This window comes from Hibiscus syriacus, unplaced genomic scaffold, assembly GCF_006381635.1.
Source record: "Hibiscus syriacus cultivar Baekdansim isolate YM2019G1 unplaced genomic scaffold, ASM638163v2 tig00110684_pilon, whole genome shotgun sequence".
Classification (NCBI taxonomy): Eukaryota; Viridiplantae; Streptophyta; class Magnoliopsida; order Malvales; family Malvaceae; genus Hibiscus; species Hibiscus syriacus.
Window position 1 is genome coordinate 1,796,568 of NW_024062824.1, and position 23,921 is coordinate 1,820,488.

At 34.6% G+C, this 23,921-nt stretch overlaps 1 protein-coding gene and 1 pseudogene across 1 annotated transcript; both read right to left on the bottom strand.

Moving 5' to 3' along the window:
* Positions 1-18,324: 18,324 nt before the first annotated feature.
* On the bottom strand, positions 18,325-20,811 carry LOC120138349 (annotated as a pseudogene).
* A 1,997-nt stretch (positions 20,812-22,808) lies between these two features.
* On the bottom strand, positions 22,809-23,355 carry LOC120138350 (uncharacterized protein At5g65660-like). The gene is made up of 2 exons (XM_039153839.1): positions 23,056-23,355; positions 22,809-22,979 (listed from the first exon to the last, which is right to left on the bottom strand). The coding sequence occupies exons 1-2, from the start codon at positions 23,290-23,292 to the stop codon at positions 22,812-22,814; spliced, it is 405 nt and encodes a 134-aa protein (XP_039009770.1). The 5' UTR covers positions 23,293-23,355; the 3' UTR covers positions 22,809-22,811.
* Between the last annotated feature and the right edge of the window lie 566 nt (positions 23,356-23,921).

The window sequence follows — 23,921 nt, forward strand, 5'->3', positions numbered from 1 at the left end:
CAAAAATAATTTAGGTTAGATCATTCCAAGTATTTACTGAATTCAACGATAATTAAAATAAACACTCTTTCGTTATGTCAGCTAAACAAAAAGGGAAAACTTTTAATTTAATTTAGTCTTCAGAAACTACTCGTGGTTTCAGGCTTGAATAGACCATATAGAATTCTGTGAGATGCTTGTATTGATTCTCACTAGGAAGCCCATGGAATGTAGGAATAAGATGAATAAGCTCCATTTTAAGATGGAATAGAGTTTAGCCTTGAGGGAAGGCGATGCAAAGAGCCTATTGAACGATAGGTGTCGCGGCTGACTGCCGGATCGTTTGATCGACCAACAGTTCTAGTATTTCTATGTTAGGCGTAGCGTCTGGTTTTGATCATTTTGGTGTGGAGTGTTATTCGACGTGTGATGATGCTTCTTTGGAATACGTCGGTTCTGAATGGGAGGTGGCCTTAGATTCTTTGGGATTTAATTATTCTTGTCACCTTCTTCTTTTCTCTCGAAGCGTTTGTTCATGAATTCTTCTAGCTTGTGCTTCAATATTCAGCTTAAATTCTTCTAGTTTGCCTAGGTTCCGTCTGGTCATAAATTAAAAACAAAATCTAAATCAGTAATTTTCCATATTCCCCAACAACGGTGCCAATTTTGAAAAATGGCATTGTATCGTCAAATAAATTTCCTTAAACACCAAATAAATAAAATAAACAAGTATAGTGAGAATAAAGGTTGATTTGCATGGTATATGGAAGTTACTAATGTGTACTTGCTTTGATCCTGGTTTTGGCGTGAATTTCAAGTAAAATAAAAAGGGGTTTTAATCAAAAGTAGAAAGTTAGAAACATCATGGAAAATAAAAGTAGAAGAAAATCTATTTGATAAATGTAGCCTTAGGCTTCACTTTGCCTCAATTTTTGTCGATCATTGAATAAGATTTTCGCTTTAGATTCATGTCGGTTATACTCTACATGGCCCAACCCCTCAATATCCTTTTGTGGACTAACTACGACTATCGTCACTACTACCAACTTAGTTTAAAGATTGGGAAAAACACGATTCGGACTATGTTGCCTCAATGAGAATCGAATTGAATCTCAATTTCCCTTAGCAGACCACCGCTAAGTGTGTTCACATAAATTCAAATGTGCTACAAGTCGATCCATCCTCTCCACTTTAAATTGAAACAATTAACAAGCCAACAAGTTTTTTGAGAATTGAAAGCGTTTTGATTTTTAAAGGAAAGGTCGATTACCAATCCAATTTTGTAAAACATTTAGAATATAACCCGAAGGGTATTAAGTGCTTTTCAATTCTCATGAGCTGAATTGAGTCATCGCTTCAGCCTTTGGCTTATAAGAAAATTAACTAAGTATGATAGAAATCATACTTAGAATTTTTAAAGAAAATAAAATAAAAACTTTGAAAACTAAGAACTTATATAAAAATGAAGATAACGATAACAAAGTAATTTTGAGATATGTTTGATGCTTACCCCTACAGAGTATTTATATTATTCTAAATCCTTAAAAATTATGAACATAAATCCTAAAAATTACTAAAGATAAAACTTGAAAATATTCAATTAAATCCTAAAATAAAAGATAATTCCTAATTCAAATATAAAATGTGGCTGAGTCATCTGTCCTTCTAGAAATGTTGATTGGACCTTCTAGAAGCTGCTTGTTGGTAATGCTCATTCCCACATACTATTGGAAATACTATTGGGAATGGGTATTTATGGTTTGGATTTCCCACTTCCTTATTGAGGGAAAGAGAACAAGGGGGACTCTCGCGCACCGCCGCCGTCGCCGTCCGTCTCGGCTCGGCTCGACAAGGCACGGCTCGGCTCGACAAGGCATGGCTCGGCTTGTGGTCGTGGAGTGGTAAAACGTGTCTTCGAAACGTCCGCGCATATACTATCTTTTTAGATAAAATTCTTGAGGAATTTCTCTTTGAAATAAACAAATAAAAAAATGTGAAAGATTTCAACTGATATTTATAGGCTGCTGAGGACTGTTTAAATTTAAATGATAACAGATGCTTTATGAGAGTTATCAGAAATTAAACAGCTTTTCCTAAATTAAATCAAAAACGTTAAGATGTATCTGGACTGATTTTTAGCTTTGTACAAAGGGGACAAGCTGTTAATATCGGGAGTTACATGAGTTATTTGATTTAATTCCAGGGGTTACATGATATAATTTCGGGAGTTATAACAGTTGAATAATGATGCAATGAACCTGGACTATTTCTGAGTCAGATTCATCTAGACGTTTCAGCTGTTACAAAGAAGATATTTCATCCTAAAATTTTATGGACGATTTTAACCCTATTTCTAGCCTATAAATAGATAGCTGTATTCAGGTTCTTAAATCTCTCTCAACATTCAGAATTCACTCTCCAAGTGTTTTCTAAATATTCTCGCTGTGTGCTTTCCGATAAGAAAAGCAATACCACCGGCAGTCCACTTTGATTTCGGGTGTACAGAATTCGGAGTGACTGTGTTAACCTCGGGGGACGATCCGCCTACTACAACGATTACACACATCGGGGCGAATTCGTTTCTAAGGAAGTGGTTATACCATGACACAGTTTACGAATCTGTTCCTTTTAATTACTGTTTATATTTTCAGTCAGTGCTAACAGCGTAGTTTTTCAGTCTATTATACCAACAATTTAGAAACGAATTCAAATATATTGTAATCATGTCAACACCTTTGAGAAAACTGATACCCGATCTTTCCAAGCTCGATGCACTTGATGGAAAAAATTATAGAAGGTGGTCCCAAAGAATCCTGATATTCTTCGAGCAACTTGATCTTGACTACTTGTTGCTCAAGCCACCACCTACCATGCCGCCAACCCCAGGTACCGGTAATGATGCTGATGCAGTCCTCAATTATGATGCCTTAGCAACTGCCGCTGCTGCACTCGCTAGCTACGAGAAGTACGAGAAAGACAACAAAATGGTGCGAGGACATCTGCTCAGTCACATGTCAAATAAATATGACACTGCACTCGATAAAAAGTATGGTGCAGACGATGCTGGCATCAAGAAGTATGTTGTCGACGAATGGCTCAAATTCCAGATGACTGATGACAAGCCGATAATGGATCGAGTCCATAACTATGAGAACCTAGTCGTTGACATCATCGTCGAGAAGCTGCCCAAGTCCTTGCCTGACTACCGCAACTCTCTTAAGCATAAGAAGAGAGAAATTTAGCTTGAAGAGCTCGTGGGCCATATGAAGATTGAAGAAGCCAACCGTTTAAAAGATAAGCTTACTAATTCTATGAGTAATTTATCTTTTAGAGCTAACTTGGTTGAGTCTAAATTTAAGAAGATCGTGAAACGTGGGAATCAAGACAAGAAGACGAAACCATAGAAGGCTACCAACTTCAAGAAGTCAGGAAAGGCCAAACCTAAAGAAAAGATGCTCAAGTGCTATGTCTGCGGTTTACCTGGCCACAAAGCTTACCAATGCCAACACCGCTCAGACCGCCAGAATGAAAACAAGCCACATATACACGTTGTAGAAGAAGATGATGAGATCATTGCTGCGGTGGTCTCAGAAGTCAATCTGGTAGAAAACAGTTCGGAATGGGTTGTTGACACTGGCGCTTCAAAGCATTTCTACGCAAGGAAGGAGTTTTTCACCGAATTCGAGGATGGGAACGTAGGTGAACGTGAATAATGTTCTGTATGTACCTGCCTTGTGTAGAAATTTGATAAATGGTGGGCTTCTGAATAAGGAAGGCATTAAGTTAGTTTTTGAGGCAGATAAACTTGTACTTTCCTGAAATGGTGATTATGTTGGGAAAAGGTTTTTAAGCAATGGTTTATTTGTCATAGAAACTCAATTTAATGAAAATAAAGCTACCACTTCTGCTTATATTGTTGAATTCATTGATATGTGGCATGCTAGATTAGGACACGTGAATATTCATTCTTTAAAGAAATTAATAAATATGAATGTTCTGCCTAAACTAGACACAACTAGCTTTAACAAATGTGAGATTTGTGTAGAAGCTAAGCATACTAGACCTCACTTTAAAAATGTTTCTAATAGAAAGTCTGAGTTGTTAGAACTTATTCATATTGATCTAGTAGATTTAAGAAACACTGAAAGTAAAGGAGGAAAACACTACTACATAACTTTTGTAGATGATTATTCAAGATATACAAAAGTTTATCTCCTAAGGACTAAAGATGAAGCTGAAAACTTCTTTCTTATTTATAAGGCAGAAGTTGAAAATCAGTTAGATGGGAGAATCAAACATGTTAGATCTGATAGAGGTGGTAAATATGGATCTAATTTCTTAAAAGATATTTGTGAAAATAATGGTATAATTCATGAAACTTCAGCCCCCTATTTTCATCAAAAGAATGGTATAGCCGAAAGGAAAAATAGAACTTTAAAAGAGATGATGAATTCTTTACTAATAAGTTCAGGGTAATCTGATAACATGTGAGGGGAAACCATTCTATTGTCAACTCATATCTTGAACGGAGTTCCTCATAAGAAATTAAATTCTACCCCATATGAATTGTGGAAAGGATACGCTCCTAATTTACAATACCTGAAAGTGTGGGGGTGTCTGGCTAAAGTGGGTTTGCCAGACTTTAAGAAGTCCACCATCGGACCTAAAACCGTTGATGCAGTGTTTATAGGGTATGCTACGAATAGTGTTGCATACAGATTTATGCTTTTACAAGATTATTCTATTTGTGAGTCAAGGGATGTTGTTTTCTATGAAAATACTTTTCCTTTAAAGGAACTGAGAATAAATATTGAAACACAAATAGAATATATTCCATCAACTTCTTCTAGTAATCCTGCTAGGTCTTCTGAACAAATTCATTTTGAGCCTAGAAGAAGTAAAAGGCAAAGAGTTGAAACCTCTTTTGGACCTGACTTTATTACTTCCTTTATTTATAAAATAAATGATTTAGACTCCATTTCAGATCCTATAGCTCAAATTTTTCTGTTAGAAGAGGATCCTAAAACTTTTAATGAAGCTATAAGATCTATCGATGCTAGTTTTTGGAAAATCGTTGTTAATGATGAACTAGAATCGATAATGTCTAATCATACTTGGGAATTAGTTGACTTGCCTAAGGGATTCAACCCAATCTCAAACAAATGGGTCTTTCGGAAGAAACTAAGGCCAGATGGTTTGATTCAGCGGTATAAGGCAAGGTTAGTTATCAAAGGGTTCACTCAAAGGTTTGGTTTAGACTACTTTGATACATACTCTCCCGTTACAAAAATCTCAATGTTTCGTGCATTATTTTCACTACCCAATATTCATAAGTTGCAGGTACATCAAATGGATGTTAAGACTACTTTCTTGAATGGAGATCTAGATGAGGAAATTTACATCGAGCAACCACTAGGTTTTGAAGCACCTGGTACGGAAGGCAAAGTCTGTAGACTCAAAAAGTCACTCTATGAACTTAAGCAGGCTCCTAAACAGTGGTATGAGAAATTTCATAAAACTATTATTAGTTTTGGTTTTGTTATGAATGGTTCGGATGCTTGTGTGTATTAGAAGATATTTGACACTGAATGTGTTATCATAAGTCTTTATGTTGATGACATGTTGATTTTCAATTCTAACATTGAGTCCATTAACAAAGTTAAAAATTTCTTGTCCACTAAGTTTGAGATGACAGATTTGGGAGAAGTAGATGTAATCTTAGGAGTCAAAGTTACTAAAACTGAGAAGGGATTTTCTTTATGTCAAGCACATTATATAGAGAAAGTGCTAAAGAAATTTGACAGTTTTGGTGACGTCCCTGTTCGAACTCCTTATGACCCTAGCATACATCTAGTTAAGAATAAAGGAAGTAGCGTTTCCCAAATTGAATATGCTGAATTAATTGGGAGCTTAATGTTCTTAATGAACTATACTCGGCCTGATATTGCTTATGTTGTGAGTAGACTGAGTAGATATACTCATAATCCGAGTGGTGAGCACTGGATTGCTCTTAAATGCTTACTGAAGTATCTTAAGGGTACTTTGGATTGGAAACTTGAGTTTGTTGGCTTTCCTGCGGTACTAGAAGGATATTGTGATGCCAACTAGGTTTCTGATAATGATGAGGTAAGCTCTACGAGCGGGTATGTTTTTACTTTGGGTGGAACAATAATCTCGTGGAAATCATCAAAGCAGACTTGTATTGCTCGTTCTACCATGGAGTCAGAGTTTATAGCTCTTGACCTAGCTGGGCAAGAAGCCGAGTGGCTCAGAAGCTTGTTAGCATATATTCCGTTGTGGGGAAGATCGACTCCTCCAATTTCATTGTTGTATGATTCACAAGCTGCGATATGTGTGGCTAAGAACCAAGCTTACAATGGTAAGAAAAGACACATTCGCATAAGACATGAATCAGTTAGACACTTAATAAAGAATGGAGTGCTCTCTTTAGAGTATGTGAAGTCAGAAAGGAACCTAGCAGATCCGCTTACCAAAGGGTTAAGTCGGAAGCTGGTCCTAGATTCATCGAGGGGGATGGGTCTCAAGCCCATTGGTTGAGGAATTCATGGTGGATACCCAACTTAGTTATCTAAGTTCCATATGGTGAAACGAAACCGTGGAAAGACTCATAGTGCATATTCCTACTTCCTATCCCTATGACGAATAATGTGCATGCCCAAGATGAGCTTAAGTGCTCTTAATAATTCATACCCAGGCTTTGGGTGGTCTTAGTGAGAAAGACTTGATGAATTTACCAATTTTGGCTGAATATCTATTCTTAATAAGTTCATAAACCCATTTGAGTGGGTATTCCTAAGTGAGAAGGAAATAATGAACTTACCAACAGAAATGTTGAGTTTGTTAAACTCTTAATAAATTCAAATCCAAGTATTTGGATGGTTCTAGTGAGAATGACTTATTGAATTTACCGATAAATGAGGTTGAATATTTATTCTTAATGACTTCTTAGCCCAGAGTTTGGGTGGTTCATTTATAATGAACTTGAAGAAAGTCACCATACTCTTTGGAGGTTGAGCTTTTATAAAAGCTCTTAATTATTTCATATCCCTGTTAAGGGTGGTTTATATCGAGATAAACTTGATGAAATAACCTATGTAAGTGATAAGGGTTAGCCACCTTCTATGAAAAATGTTGGGCCATTTTTCTAGCACACTTACTAGAATCCTAAGGTAAGATGGCCAAATATATACTTTTGTATATATATATATATATCTTACACATCGAGGACATAGGTGGATGAAGGGGTTAGTTGTGTGTTATGAGTTTACCCCCATCTTAGAAAGTTCCAGACTAGTGTCACTTATCTAAGAGAAAGATTGCTCATTATCACTATGAACTAGTTCCATATACGTTCACTAGTGCTTAAGCAACTAATCTCGCTATTGCTCTTCTGGAAAGTTTGTTTTCGAGTTTCAGAAGAATTCTTTTGCATTAGTGGGGGAATGTTGGTAATGTTCAATCCCACATAGTATTGGAAATACTATTGGGAATGGGTATTTATGGTTTGGATTTCCCACTTCCTTGTTGAGTGAAAGAGAACAAGGGGGACTCTCTCGCACCGTCGCTGCCGCCGTCCGTCTCGTCTCAGCTCGGTACGGCTCGGCTCGTGGTCGTGGTCGTGGTCGTGGTCTTTGTAATACGTGTCTTCGACACGTCCGTGCGGATACTATCTTTTTAGAGAAAATTCTTGAGGAATTTCTCTTTGAAAGAAACAAATGAAAAAAAGTGAAAGATTTCACCTGATATTTATAGGCTATTGATGACTGTTTAAATTTAAATGATAACAGCTGGTTTATGAGAATTATCAGAAATTAAACAACTTTTCCTAAATTAAATCAAAACCGTTAAGATGTATCTGGACTGATTTACAGCTTTGTACAAAGGGGACAACCTGTTAATATCAGGAGTTACAGCAGTTATTTGATTTAATTCCAGGGGTTACATGATATAATTTCGGGAGTTATAACAGTTGAATAATGATGCAATGAACCTGGACAATTTTTGAGTCAGGTTCATCTAGACGTTTCAGCGGTTACAAAGAAGAGATTTAATCCTGAATTTTATGGACGATTTTAACCCTATTTCTAGCCTATAAATAGAGAGCTATAGTCAGCTTCTCAACTCTCTCTCACCATTCAGAATTCACTCTCCAAGTGTTTTCTAAATATTCTCTTTGTGTGCTTTCCGATAAGAAGAGCAATACCACCGACAGTCCAATCCGATTTCGAGTGTACGGAATTCGGAGCGATCGTGTTAACCTCGGGGGACGGTCCGCCTACTGCAGTGATTACATACATCGGGGCGAATTCGTTTCTAAGGCAGTGGTTATACCACGACATAGTTTACGAATATGTTCCTTTTAATTACTGTTTATATTTTTAGTCAGTGCTAACGGTGTAGTTTTACAGTCTATTTTACCAACACTGCTGACTGGACGCCACTTCAGACACAGTCATGCCCACTAGTCCAACCTTGATTCCAGAAAATAAAAAAACTATAGAATTACGCCATCTATTTCTAGAATCTAACGTTCTGCATAGAAAATGAATAAAAAACCCAAATCAACAATAAAATTGACGAACAAGGAGTATTTGACAACAAAATATTAACTATTTAGTCAATCACTCATTAGTGAAAGTTGGTTAAAGGGGGCAGACTTAAGACTCATTTTTCATACCAAACAGAGGAACCATTAGTAGTAGACCAAGACAAAAAATGTCATAGAGGATGGCAAAAATTTTGGAAACAACTCGCCAAAGATGGGAACCATACGATATGTTAATAGAAACATGACAAACATCGATAATCTTGTTTTTGTGGTGAAGGAGCTTGATCAAACAATTATTCTTGTTGGTGACAAGGCTAAAACAAATCTTCACAAGAAACACAATAGGATTAGGTTGGGTAGGAGTATCCCAACTTGCTAACGAAATACCTTAAGTATAAGAAGATTTCCCTCAGATGAAGTGTCTAATAGTTTTTCAATGTCGTTACAAATTTGGGAAGGAATACAACAAGATTGAATAAAATAATTTAAAATTGCATAGAGAATTGAGTTGGCCAGGTAAACTTGGACAATAAGGGAGAGATTACAAGCAGCACATCCATCAAGCTTTTTGTAGATTTTATCAAGGATAAAACTGTAGAGGTTACTAAAGACCTTTATGCATAACATGAATGCCGAGATAAGTTCTGAAATCATTAGTTCTTTGAATACCAAGTTGATCATAATTATCTGTAGCGATATTGCAATCGTATTTGACGGAAAAAAAAGATTTATGATTTAGCCTTGCTGACAAGATGATCGAGTAGTATCCAAAATTAGCAAGAATAGAGTTGATGAATTATACTTGATCTAGCATGGCCTTGGCGTATAAGATAAATTCATTGGTAAATAATAGTAGGAAATAGACATGCGACCGCAAGCGAACTGAAATAGGATCCAATATTTTTGGTTAATCGCAATATTAATAAAATGGTCGAGTCTCTCAATATTAAGGATGAAGAGGTAATTAGATAAAGGGTCACCTTGGTGAAAACCCTTGGAAGGCTTGAAAGTCAGGCCAAGAGTACCATTAAGTTGAATTCTCATGGTAGACGTGGATAGGCATAGGGATACAATTATAATGATGAGTTGTGGCAATCTAGAATTAATAAGTGAGTCAATAATGAAATCCCAACGTAAGTGATCAAACGTCTTTTTAAGATCAATTTTGATGATCATCCAATTGGTTTGTCCTTTTTTGGCTTTCATCAAATGAATAACTTCTTGTTTAATGATCGTGTTTTCATAGATGATTCGACCCCAATAAAGCTAGCCTGGTTGGGAGCAATGAGGGCAGGCATAATAGTCCTTCAACTTGGTGAACAATATGTAGAGAATCAAGCTGAGGCTTATGAGACGGAAATCCTTAAAGTAAAGGGAATTCTTGAGGAATTTCTCTTTGAAAGAAACAAATGGAGAAAATGTGAAAGATTTCACCTGATATTTATAGGCTACTGAGGACTGTTTAAATTTAAATGATAACAGCTGGTTTATGAGAATTATCAGAAATTAAACAGCTTTTCCTAAATTAAATCAAAACCGTTAAGATGTATCTTGACTGATTTACAGCTTTGTACAAAGGGGATAAGCTGTTAATATCAGGAGTTACAAGAGTTTTTTGATTTAATTCCAGGGGTTACATGATATAATTTCGGGAGTTATAACAGCTGAATAATGATGCAATGAACCTGAACTATTTCTTAGACAGGTTCATCTAGACGTTTCAGCTGTTACAAAGAAGAGATTTAATCCTGAAATTTTATGGATGATTTTAACCCTATTTCTAGCCTATAAATAGAGAGCTATAGTCAGCTTCTCAACTCTCTCTCACCATTCAGAATTCACTCTCCAAGTGTTTTCTAAATATTCTCTTTGTGTGCTTTCCGATAAGAAGAGCAATACCACCGACAATCCACTTCGATTATACCACGACACAGTTTACGAATATGTTCCTTTTAATTACTGTTTATATTTTCAGTCAGTGCTAACGGTGTAGTTTTGCAGTCTATTTTACCAACACCGCTGAGTGGACGCCACTTCAGACACAGTCATGCCCACTAGTCCAGCCTTGATTCCAGAAAATAAAAAAACTATAGAATTACGCCATCTATTTCTAGAATCCAACGTTCTGCATATTAAATGAATAAAAAAACCCAAATCAACAATAAAATTGACGAACAAGGAGTAATTGACAACAAAATATTAACTATTTAGTCAATCACTCATTAGTGAAAGTTGGTTAAATAGGGCAGACTTAAGACTCATTTTTCATACCAAACAGAGGAACCATTAGTAGTAGACCAAGACAAAAAGTCATAGAGGATGGCAAAAATTTTGGAAACAACTCGCCAAAGATGGGAACCATACGATATGTTAATAGAAAAATGACAAACATCGATAATCTTCTTTTTGCGGTGAAGGAGCTTGATCAAACAATTATTCGTGTTGGTGACAAGGCTACAACAAATCTTCACAAGAAACACAATAGGATTAGGTTGGGTAGGAGTATCCCAACTTGCTAACGAAATACCTTAAGTATTAGAAGAGTTCCATCAGATGAAGAGTCTAATAGTTTTTTCAATGTCGTTACAAATTTGGGAAGGAATACAACAAGATTGCATAAAATAATTTAAAATTGCATAGAGAATTGAGTTGGCCAGGTAAACTTGGACAATAAGGGAGAGATTACAAGCAGCACATCCATCAAGCTTTTTGCAGATTTTATCAAGGATAAAACTGTAGAGGTTACTAAAAGACCTTTTATGCATAACATGAATGCCGAGATAAGTTCTGAAATCATTAGTTCTTTGAATACCAAGTTGATCATAATTATCTGTAGCGATATTGCAATCGTATTTGACGGGAAAAAAAAAGATTTATGATTTAGCCTTGCTGACAAGATGATCGAGTAGTATCCAAAATTAGCAAGAATAGAGTTGATGAATTATACTTGATCTAGCATGGCCTTGGCGTATAAGATAAATTCATTGGTAAATAATAGTAGGAAATAGACATGCGACCGCAAGCGAACTGAAATAGGATCCAATATTTTTGGTTAATCGCAACATTAATAAAATGGTCGAGTCTCTCAATATTAAGGATGAAGAGGTAATTAGATAAAGGGTCACCTTGGTGACAACCCTTGGAAGGCTTGAAAGTCAGGCCAAGAGTACGTCATGGTAGACGTGGATAGGCATAGGGAGACAATTCTAATGATGAGTTGTGGCAATCTAGAATTAATAAGTGAGTCAATAATGAAATCCCAACGTAAGTGATCAAACGTCTTTTTAAGATCAATTTTGACAATCATCCAATTGGTTTGTCCTTTTTTGGCTTTCATCAAATGAATAACTTCTTGTTTAATGATCGTGTTTTCATAGATGATTCGACCCCAATAAAGCTAGCCTGGTTGGGAACAATGAGGGCAGGCATAATAGTCCTTCAACTTGGTGAAAAATTTGTAGAGAATCAAGCTGAGGCTTATGAGACGGAAATCCTTAAAGTAGAGGGAATTTTGATTTTAGGGATGAGAACTAACGTCGTGATATTAAGGTTTGGATCAAAAATAGACCTAGAAAAATGCTACGGATCATATTGAAAAGGCAGTCACCAATAATGTGCCAATTCTATTAAAAAAGTTTAGTGTGGAGTCTGTTTTCACCTGGGGACTTGAGCCATAGTAAAAAGAGCCTTATGGATTTCAGGGGGTCGAGAATATGTTCTAGAGCCAACATTTCATCATTGGGTATAGATGGGAGAAGACCAATTAAAGGAGCTTTAACAGTGATCTGGTCTTTGAGGTTGTATAATTGCTGGGAGAAGGCAGTTGGTTCTGCATGGAGGATTTCTTCATCGTTGCACCAATAACTTGAATACATTTTGAGAGAAGTGATATGGTTGAACATTTTTTCATTGTTGCTTTCTTATGGAAGTAAAAGGTATTACGATTATCGAAATTAATCCAATTCGAGCGAGACTATTGCTTCTAAAGAACTTCTTGGCCTAAGGTGTGCTCAAGCTCGAGTTGAAGAGCTTAAAGATAGAACAAATAAGAAGTAAGATGTTGATCAAGGAAACGTTGAACACCCCTCAAATAGGCCACAAGAGATTTTTTTATGCTGAGTGAGAGAGTAAGAAACTGAATGATTTCAGACTGCGACAACAACATTAATTATCCAATGGCTTCATACAAAAGGAGGGAGGAGTCCCAATTTTCACGAACAAGATGATCGAATTCCTTGTACTGTAACCAACCAGAGAAAAAGCAAAACTACTTAGGCTTTAAGCCATGAGATTGATGGGAAATAGAAAAAAGGAGCAGGCGATTCAATTTCATGCTAAGTAGGTATTCAATAGAAGAGTCCAAGAATGATTCGAACCAATGGTCACTACACAAGCAACGACCTAAATAGACAACACAATTTCCCCGGTACCAAGTAAGATTAGGACCATGATAACCGATATATTTGGGATCAGTAAAGAAGATTGTATCAATTAAGTCCTGGTCAGGTTTGCTGTAAGTGGAGTAGCCTTTTTGATCAACAAGGGAGAGGGTAGCATTAATTCTCTAGAATAAATCATGATTCCTGAATAAGTCTACCCATTTTCTTCAAATAAAGCCAAATGTACTTCTGTTTTGTCGAGTTTGGGCTAGCATAGATAAATGTGACAAGAGAAGACCGTCCATCTGTCTTAGAGAGGACTCTGTAATGTATAAATTGAAAGTGGCTAAATAAGATGTCAATATGAATAGTTTCTTTCTAGCAAAGCCAAATTCCATAAAAAATCCCTCAGCTTCCACCCGAAAGAAGTAAGGAAAAGTAAGGGCTGCAATGACCTTATCGGTGTTGAAAGAGCTAATACGGGTTTCACAAACCCCAAAATTTCAAACATGTGATCACAAATGTATTCACGAGCAATGTGAAGAAAGATATGGTTTCCACAGTATTGGGCATTCCATATAAAGATTTTTTATATTCATGGATTTACAAATAGAGGGAAAGAACCAGAACTAGGAAATAACTCTTGCATGTCTATGAGGCCATTATTAGAGGTCGATTATGTGAAGGTCCTCATCAAAATTATCGAGAGATCGTTATCAGGGTGAACAACCACTTGATTCTTTGAGGAGTTTAGGATGTTGTCCTTCGGTAGGGAAGCATAGATGGTCAAGGTTTTTGACATAGTTGTACAGGAACATAGGCTCAGTACGGGAAGCCTGTTAGTAGATAAAATAGGAGATAAGAGTTTGAAATTTAGAGAACCTGATTTTTTTGGGAGCCATAGAGAAGCCAATTAACTTTTTATTTTGAGGAGTCATGGCTTTCCCTTTTTTTATTTGTGGGATCAAATTTGATTGCTTGATAGAAGGTAGAAGATGAGAGGATTTGTGGAACCAGAATCAATAGGATTAACCATTTGCCTTGTTTCATTTAGGATGACCTCGGGAATAACAGAAGATTACATAGGAGGCTCAACTCTTACCGAATTCTCAAAGATAGGATTGGCACGAGTTATGAATGGTTCATTTTCTTTTCCTAGAAGACTATTGAAAGACTGGGCCAAAAATTATAATTTTTTTCGACGATCATACAAGGGCCAAAGGGGTCGGTCGAAGGTAAATATTTAGCCGTTTAGGTGGCAAATCCTACGATTTTAGGATTGAGGGAGTTCCAATAGTAGGTTGCACCCTTGGACAATTGTTTTATAAATAACTATAAAAATCATATTGATAACTGTCGTCCATGCTTTTGACAACCAAGTTTTGAACGCGATTAGAGAAGTCAATGATGGTGATGTCATTCAAGCAGCCAATGATGATGTCATCCTTATGGAGATTTATATCATCTTCATCAAGGTCTACACTCTTGTCTTTGGAATGGCCATTAGAATTACCTGTAAACATGTCTATGTAAGAAACAACTGGACAAGAGATAGGGAGCAAGAGTTATAATCCATTTGAGAGAGGGAGTCAAAAGGAAAGGGAGCAGTGGGATCTAGAGGGTTTAATCTTGCCGGAGTTGCTATTTTGGTAGCCTAGGGTTAGAGGGGTTTAGAGGATTTTCCATTTTTTCTAATTTGGTTGTGTACTTTTGATGTTGTTTTAGTCTTCAACTAAGTAATAATGTGGAGAAAAATCCAAGAAAAACACAAGCGTCATTTTGAGCTGAAAGCATTGATGCATATACAAAGATATTGATACTTGTACAGATATCCAATACATTTGGCATTGAATCGATACTAACCAATGATATTGGAACCAATTTGAGCTTCGATATTTAAGATATCAAGTTCATTTTCAACGTATCAATTTACTGCAACAAAAATATAAATTTTGAGCCTCTAGATGAAACTTTGCAATCCTCAAAATGTATGAACCATGTCAAATATTGGTATAATTCATATGAACATGTTTTACATATAAAATATAACATGTAAAGCTCATCGCAACATCTAATTAATTATCAGATAAGAATCTACCAAATAGAATAGTTAAACATTTTTATTCAAGAAGATAAAAATGGGATAGATATACAATCTGGGATAAAATGAAATTTTAGTAGCAAGGTGAGCTTGTTACAAATAGATTGTTTGCAAGCCCAGGCATCAGGGAAAAAGTTAGGGTGTCAAGTTGAAAGTAATGACTGATATGTTTTCTAGTAGATTGAAATGTTGGATGGTATCCAATTGGTGTGTTGTTCTAAACCTTTATTGCATTTGGTGATAGAGGTTTTAATATGTTGTTTAGTAGATGATAATCGATAATAATGTGTCAATTAAGTAGTTTTGGGAAGATCAATTTGTATGTTTTGGGGATGAGGTTATAGTTGTTAAATTTGTAAGAATTAATGGGTTTAGATGTTGTTTAATTGTTTTTGTTATGATGTGAAATGTTTTTAGGAGTATTTTTCAATTGGTTTCTTGGGTGGATCGGTTGCTCAAGGTTAGTATTAAAAAATTTTGGCTAGTGACGAAAATGTAAAAATTGAAAGTTTAATGCCCATAGTGTAAATTTGGGAAAAGTTTAAGGACCAAAATGGTTATTTTCCTAGAAGGAAATTTTATACCATAAATGAATAGTTCACTCTAAGAATGACCTTTTTATGTCACTTATATTTTTCGTACGGAGTTTGTATTCAAAGTATAAAGCTAAAAAGTCTGAGAAAAATTGAATAATCGGATCAAATAAAATTTTTGAAATATCTTGAAGAATGATAGGGAAAGGTTAATAATGTAATTTCTATATTTTAAAATGGTAATATTTACCATGGATAATTGAATTTAAGATTGGTTTCCACGTTAAATAAGGACCATTATGAAAAAAGGAAAAATTGTAATTTTGAAAAAGTATAAGGGTAAAATTGGAAGTTAATAATTTTTTGGTTCATCTTTGACATTTGGATGAAAAAATAGCCATGTGTCTTGGTAAATATCATGATATTATAAAATTCATTTTATTTATATTAAGAACAAATGACTTATAATTCCTCAATATAAATTTCAAGACTTCATCCTCCTTATTTCTCCATTGTCGTGTGCTACACCAAGGTAAGGGAAAAATTTTATTTTCAATTTTCAAGCCTATTTATTAGGAATTCAAATGAAATCATGAAATATAAAATTGTTCATCATGAAATTCTCTGTCATTTGATATCATTTTTTAATGTTTTACATGCTTGAAACCTTAAGTTCATGAATTGAATGGATGAAGGGATGTTAGGTTTTGATGTTCTAAGGTTGGATAATGATGTAGTTGATGTTTTTTTAATCATTTTCATGCTTGAAAGTTGAAAATCATTGAAAATGATATATACATGATTTGGCCTTGTTAGGGATTTTGTATAAAATTAAATTTGAATTGAATTTGATATGGAATTTCTTGTAATTGCTTGAAAATGATGTTGAGTAGTTCAATTCATGCTTGAATCAAGTTGAAAGGCATGTCTACAATAACCTATGTGGTTTAGCCTAATGAGAAAAAATAAGGAAAAATATGGAAAATTTTCCTAATGGCTAGAAATGATGAATGGATAATTCTACAAGCTTTAGAATGTTGTTTGGACCAATTTTCATGTTTGTAAAGGTTTTTGGACCAAATTGTAAAGTGTAAAAAATATGAGTTTGAAATAGAAATTGATTAGAAGTTGATGTGTAATGTTTAAATGGAATGTTAGAATGCTTGAATGTATTGTTAGAAGTTGGAAATTGAAGTTAGATGGAAAAAGACCATTTTGAATAATTTGGAAATATTATAATGAATTTAAAAAAAAGAATTCATTTTGATGATCAAATTCTGAAATTGAAAATGGTTATGTGAATTATTTGTTGAAATGAATATCGAAAGACTTGATGTTGTATTTTGAAGTGTGACGGTTGGCATTGATTTTATTAGTTGGAATTAGTATCGAATAAGTATAGAAAGAATTTTTAGGAATTTATTTCCTATTGTCACTACAGCAAAATAGAGTTTTAGCGGTGTTTTTTTAGTTCTATAGTGGCATTTTTATGCGCCGCTAAAAGCACTCGCAGCGATAGTAAAAACGCCGCAAGAAGCGCCAGCCATACCAACGCCGCTAATGTTAGTGGCGTTTGTGAAATAAAAACGTCGCAAAAAGTTAAGATCTATAGCGGCATTTTTGAAACAAACGCCGCAAAATGTCAGATCTATAGCGGCGTTTTTGTAGACAAACGCCGCAAAAGGTCGAGATATATAGCGGCGCTTTTGTAACAAACGCTGCAAAAGGTCAAATCTGTAGCAGCGTTTTTGGATACAAACGCCGCAAAAGGTCATATCTGTAGCGGCGTTTTTGGAACAAACGCCGCTAATTACCATTCTTTAGTTAAGATTAATTGATATTTTGCATATTTCATTTATGCTCTATATCACCTAAATTTAATATCATGTAACTTTATATAAATAACAACAACCATAAATTTTAACAACAAAATAAATTAAAATTTATAAATATTAAAATTAAATGTAATGTAGTTTGACATTGTTCTCTAGAATTTAGTCTAGGTTATTTCACTTTCAATTAAAAAAATATTATTCACTATAATTTAGTCTTCATTGCTCCGGTTCACCAAGAAGACTCCTTGCACGCTTCAATGCTTCACTTGAAACAGATAACGATATTCCACCTACAGTATGAAAATTGAGAATTAGCAAATTTTCGTTCTCATCTCATCCATTGTTTTGTCAACATCATCTATATTCCTGTAAAGAATGCAAATTTCAGTTTAACTGTGAGAATTAGCCTCTGCTAATGCTTCATAAAAGACCCAAATATAAGTGCTAATTTAGACAGCATAAACCGCAGGCCAACAAACATCAATGATATGGTAATGATATGATGAATTTAACGGAATACATACGTTGCTTTCTGCATTGCTTTCATTGCAGCAACTCCAATTCTCAATGCATCTACAGTTTCAGTTGTGGCTTTAGCACATTCTAACATTATCATCTGTGGAAATTGATATATACAATTAAGTAATGTTATAGTTATAATAATAATAATAAGACCTCCAAGGGAATAGTTAAAACATTAAAAAAGAAGAAAAAAAATCAAGTCACTTGATCATGAATACGAAACTGGAAGTTCCCAAGCTGCTCTATTTGTTGTTCATATAATCTCTTCCTCTTCAGGCACTGTATAGCAGCTGTACAAGAATAACTTTAATGAATAAAAAGTTCCTATAAATTTAACCAATATGGTTTTAAATGATACATAGCAGTAATGAATAAAAAGTTCTCTATAAATATAACCTATATGGTTTTAAATGGTTAGTGACGTAAACATAACATAGTATATGAGATAAACAACGATTGTGTTGAAAGTATCAAGTGCCTACAATTATGAAGGCAAAATAACAATAACAAAAAAAAGGAATCAGACTGTGAAACTGAAGTCTTAAATTAGCTAAAATCAGCAACACAAATTCAAGGTAAAGGAACATTGATTTGGAGTAAGAAAATAATAAATAGATAAATTTCAACTGATTAAAGTTTAAATTAATGATTATGAACACCAAAAAAATTATCCACAAGAAACATTTCGGCGGTAAATGAAATAGATTTTGAAGTAAAATGAAAAAAATTCTCGGATCGTTTTTCATTCATTCCAACATTCCTTTCGTCTCATTTTCTTTGAGGGGCATGAAAAGTAATCAAAAGAAAAGCACAAATCTAGACATTTTAGGAAATAGAGAGTACCAAAAGAAGAAAAGACCATGTGTAACCATTACCTTGTTTAAATAATTCATTTGGGTAATCACACAAGTAACCACAACTAAAGTAAATGCCCATGTCTGCGGCTACACAAGTTGATTCATTCTTGAAAATGTTAACTTCAAGGCAATACCGAGTGCTTTAACGCTCATGACCTGTCAAAGAACACTCTTAAAAACAACAATATGAGGGGAGACAATACAATCGAACGAACACAGAATTAAGCAACCAATAGCCTAGTCCTTATGCATACCGAAATAGAACCTACGAGAGAGCATACTCTAATGTAAACCATAATGTGTGTCTGTCCATATTGTGGAAAAAAGTGGAATATAAGTATAATGACAATTGTTATGACCAGAGCCACGTAAAACAAAAATCCTGCAAAAAATATCAAATATGGTCCATTCATTTCCTATTCTGTAGTACAACAATTTCAAGAAGAAAAACCATATGAGCTAACAACAATATCTTTAAGAAAAAGTAACCTGGCTCTGTAGCAAGGGCCCAGACTTCTGCTACGGATTCAATCTGACGTTCAGCGGGAGCGTGCAATACAATTGTTGTTGAGCCCACAACACACAAAACACAATCGAGAATCCCAAAAGTATGTAACCTATCTCGTAAAATGATATGTGCAAGTACCGCACTGTATCAGAAGTGATGATTAACAATAAACACTTAAATGCCAAACCTAAATTTGTGAGACAAATTCCCATGCCTGATAATGATGCTGAGAGCACCGAGAGGGGTGACCAGTATGGCCGGTGCAAATGCACAAGCAGCAAAACTATCAATTTCCCCGACGAGACCACTGTTGTAAAGTTGATTAAAAATTAGAATTAACTACATTTTCCTCTAAAATCATGAATCATAATGAAAAAAACTTGACCATCTCACTAGTATTTAAAAAGACTGCAGTCTGATAACTTCTTGAACATTCGGGTGTAAGCATGCAAGTAGGAAGAAAAAAAATACATGAGATAGAGTTAATTATCAATGAGAAACCCATAAAACTTACTTGGTATCATGCCAGCCCACCAAAGTGGCTCAAGCAAGTAGGAATACCCTCTAACTCCTGTGTAAGAACCAGAAAAACTAATGTCATTGTGATTCATCATGCATAAGAACAACAAAAACTCCTCATAAGGAACAAAAAGGCGAAGAATCACTAAATTATAACAAATACTTTCAAAAAATTTCATTAAATACAAAAATTATATGTATATATAATTGCACATGCAGCAGGAAATTTCATGCAATAAACACAGAATTGTAATGAATAGAAAAAACTTTGATCAATAGGAACAATACATACATGCAATACCAAAGAAAATCTGAAGTTTGAAAAATCAAAAACATATCATTTTCATCAATTTCATTCAATAGAGACATATTGTATCTTTCTTTCACACATTATGCAAAACTTCAGCATACAAAAACTTGGACAGATTGAGGAATTTCGTAAACAATTCATAATCAATAAGTTAGAAGATACATACAATCAAAGATGACACTGAAACCCACCATCAAAAGGTTGCAAATGAAAAGGCCAGTGCAATTTGATAGACAAAAATAATTAGTTTTATGAGGAAAAAGAAAAACATGAAGACTAGTTTACTAAATACAAGCTTACATACTAGATTGACAAGAGTTCAAATCGATTAATTCTCGCATTGATGAATTAAATTCAAAGGTCAAATAAATATTCATCACTTGCACTTCACTCAAATTCATTTTCTAAATTGCGTAAACAATTATTCACAGAATCTTACAACACATCAACTTATTTAAACCTAATAGCAATTTCCAATTAAAGAAGAAAAAACGAAATCCGAAATCAAATCATCAAAAAAGAAGTAAACATTTGATAAATTGTAGTACCTGCCCTGACACCAGAAGCACCGACTTTTTTCAAGCCTTTTTTCTTAACGATGAAACTTGCCCCGATGAATAAACTGGAAGAAATAGCTAAAACCAAACCCTTAACATTATCCGAGGACATCCTCCCGCTCCATCTTCGTACAGCCGACATACTGTAACCATACACTTGAAAAAATTCCTAATTATGAAGAGGATGTATAACTCTATTCGCACAACTGACATATATATGTTCATTCCAATTTTTGGAAAGTAATCAGGAGTTCTCTCGAGTGATTAAAATCTAATAAAAAAAGAAACACGAATCACAAAAAAACTCTAATATACATCAAATTAGAAGATCGATAAAGAGGGGAACGCGATTTGATTAATAGTTGAAACAAATCAAAATCAGCAACACATTCTGAAAAACGCTCCTGACCATTCCCCAAAACTCGGTGCAAAGTGGACCTAGGCAATCCAAAAATCAAGTAATTAGTCATGAAGGATAAGAAACATGGTTACAAGAAACAAATCAAAGAACCGAAAATGAGTCAAAAGTCGAGAAGGAGGAGAGAAGATGAAACATTTTTATTTTTTAGAAAGGGGGAGTGTGAATGGAAAAATAGGTGAAGGGGAAAAAATGAAAAAGGGTTAAAGAAGCAACTTGCGGCGTTTGTAAAAAAAGGCCACTAAAGACAAGTCTATAGCGGCGTTTGTACAAAAACGCCACTAAAGTACAAGCCTATTGCGGCGTTTGTAAACACAAACGCCACTAAAGTACAAGCCTATTGTGGCATTTGTAAACACAAACACCACTAAAGTACGAGTCTATAGTGGCATTTGTATAAAAATGCCACTAAAGTAGGAATCTATAACGGCGTTTGTATAAAAACGCCACTAAAGTATGAGTCTATAGCGGCGTTTGTATAAAAACGCCACTAAAGTATGAGTCTATAGTGGCTTTTTTTATAAAAACGCCGCTAAAGTTACCATTTTGCGGCATTTGAAATGTAAACGCCGCTATATGTTTAAAGTTAGTGGCGTTTACTCTTAAAACGCCGCGAAAAATGCCGCTATATAACATTTTTGTCGTAGTGTGTGCACCTATGTTAGTAAGATACTAACATGTGCTTTGAAATATATGTGTTTTGTAAATGATGTTCGTATAGGTTGTGATTGACATCGAATCAAGCGAACTTAAAGCTAAGGAAAAAGTGTATGAGTGAGGCTTATATTGCTATTAAAGGTTTGCTAGTGAGGCATATAAGGCGAGTGCATAGTTAGATTTATTTATGTGGAAACATTGGCTTGGGATGAGCCAGTGATAGAGCTATTATGATAAGAAGTGACTCTTAAATGTTATGTGATTTTATGATTCATGCATATATGTTCAATTTGTATGTAGAAGATAAGGGAATTAGTGAATAAGCCAAAGATGCAAAATAATAAATTATGCATAGAATTTGTGATCTTTACAATATATTTAGAAAATCACCATAAATTCTATATAAATTATTAGAAGGTGATTCTTATATAGTTGAATTCTTAGTCAATCTAGTTTTGTTTATAGAAAACGAATATTAAATTCGAAATGCATACTAAAAGATATGAATTTTTAATCGATGTTAGGTTATAAAATAAGGCAATAGAAACAGATATTGTATGTTAGATTAGAAAATTCAATATAAATTGTACAAGTTGAATTAAAAAGTGAGCCTTATGTGGTTAGATTGGTAATCAAATATAGTTTCTATTGGTACAAATTGAATTAAATTTAAGTGTATAGATTAATAAAGAATAATATTTCTTTGAGGTTAGTGCAAACTACCAACATATGAAGTTATATGTTATCTTAAATGTTAGAAATGAGTCAACTCTATTATCATATGATGTTATTAGCAATTTTTGGCTTTTGAGCAAATGTTACTTTTATTAATAAAATTTATCTTTGCCGTGAAAAAAAAAATTGAGCCAACTATACAGTTCTAAATAGAAAAGAAATAATTACATCTTTCTTGACTGTTTGAAACATCGGTGAATTACGTAAACAATTAATATACAGTTCTAAATCACAAAAATATACAATGGATCAGTATAAATATACTAATTGCAAGTAATGCCAACGTGACGTTTGAATCGTCAGTAGGATATCGGACTCTTAGTTTTAATCTTTTACGAATAGTGAAATGGCACTGAAAGAGGCGGAGGTTTCGATAATGTTATGGCTATCTTCTTCGTTCTCGGTGGCTCACATGGACAAGCCATTGCTATGAACCTTGGGATCTTATCTCCTGCCATCAGAACCAGCAGGCTTTGCCCTACAATTTTATCTTTTGGCGTCTGTTTTAAATACCAAAATATCAGTACAACAATTGCAAGTAAAAAGAATACCAACGGGAGTGAAAAACTACCGTACCATTATAGTAGATGAATCTCGAAGCTCCGATGAATGATCGACGACATCTGATTCAATATCATCATCGTCGGCGTCCCAGTTTTGATCGGATGATCCAAAGATAAGATTCCGACGCTTGTTCCAGTTGAAATAGCAAAGAAGAAGAGCACTTATGCAAAATAAAAAGACCAAAAGAAGGGCTAAACCAAGAGGAAACCCTATTGATGGCCTCCTTGAGGACAATTGTTCATTCTCCATTGTTTCTCTCTCTCTTCTTGTTGTTCTACTTCGTTATTCCTTCATGAAAATCATATACGTAAAGCCAATATGGAATGAAATTGCAAAGTGGTGCGAAATAGAATTGTAATTTCTATGGAACAATAATAGAAAAAGGACTGAGATGGTGGGTGATTTTTGATCAAGAATATTATTGAAATTGATGCTAGTGTTGGTGGGTTGCTGAGTTTTTGGGCACCTCAAATTTGGACGTAGCACTTGATCACGTACGGAAACTGTGGGTCCCTTCTTTGCACTTTGCCCCCTCTCTTGGATCTGTACAGTGTTCCATCGAATATACCTCATATGAATCTAGAAAATAGGTTATTGTGTGATCTGTTCTTTACAACAACCCATTTTCTGATAAGTACCGATGCATTCCTCGAAAATTACTGTTTCTATTCAGGGCAATCCTCCCATAATCATCGTGTTTAGGGATAGATAGTGGGGACTGGAGTGATCAAATTTTTAAAATATTTAAATAATCTAAGTAATTTTTATATATTTATTAATAATTATCTCACATTCTTAGAATACAATTACTTTGCATCATTAAAATTTTAATAAAACTTTTAAAATTCGTATTTCCTACTATAAAATTATGAATATTA

Excerpts from the sequence above, each read along its gene's own strand:
- LOC120138350 (XM_039153839.1), bottom strand. The coding sequence starts at position 23,292 with ATGGAGAATGAACAATTGTCCTCAAGGAGGCCATCAATAGGGTTTCCT. Across the intron at positions 22,980-23,055 it reads GAGATTCATCTACTATAATG|ACGCCAAAAGATAAAATTGT; the intron begins GTACGGTAGTTT and ends TATTTAAAACAG.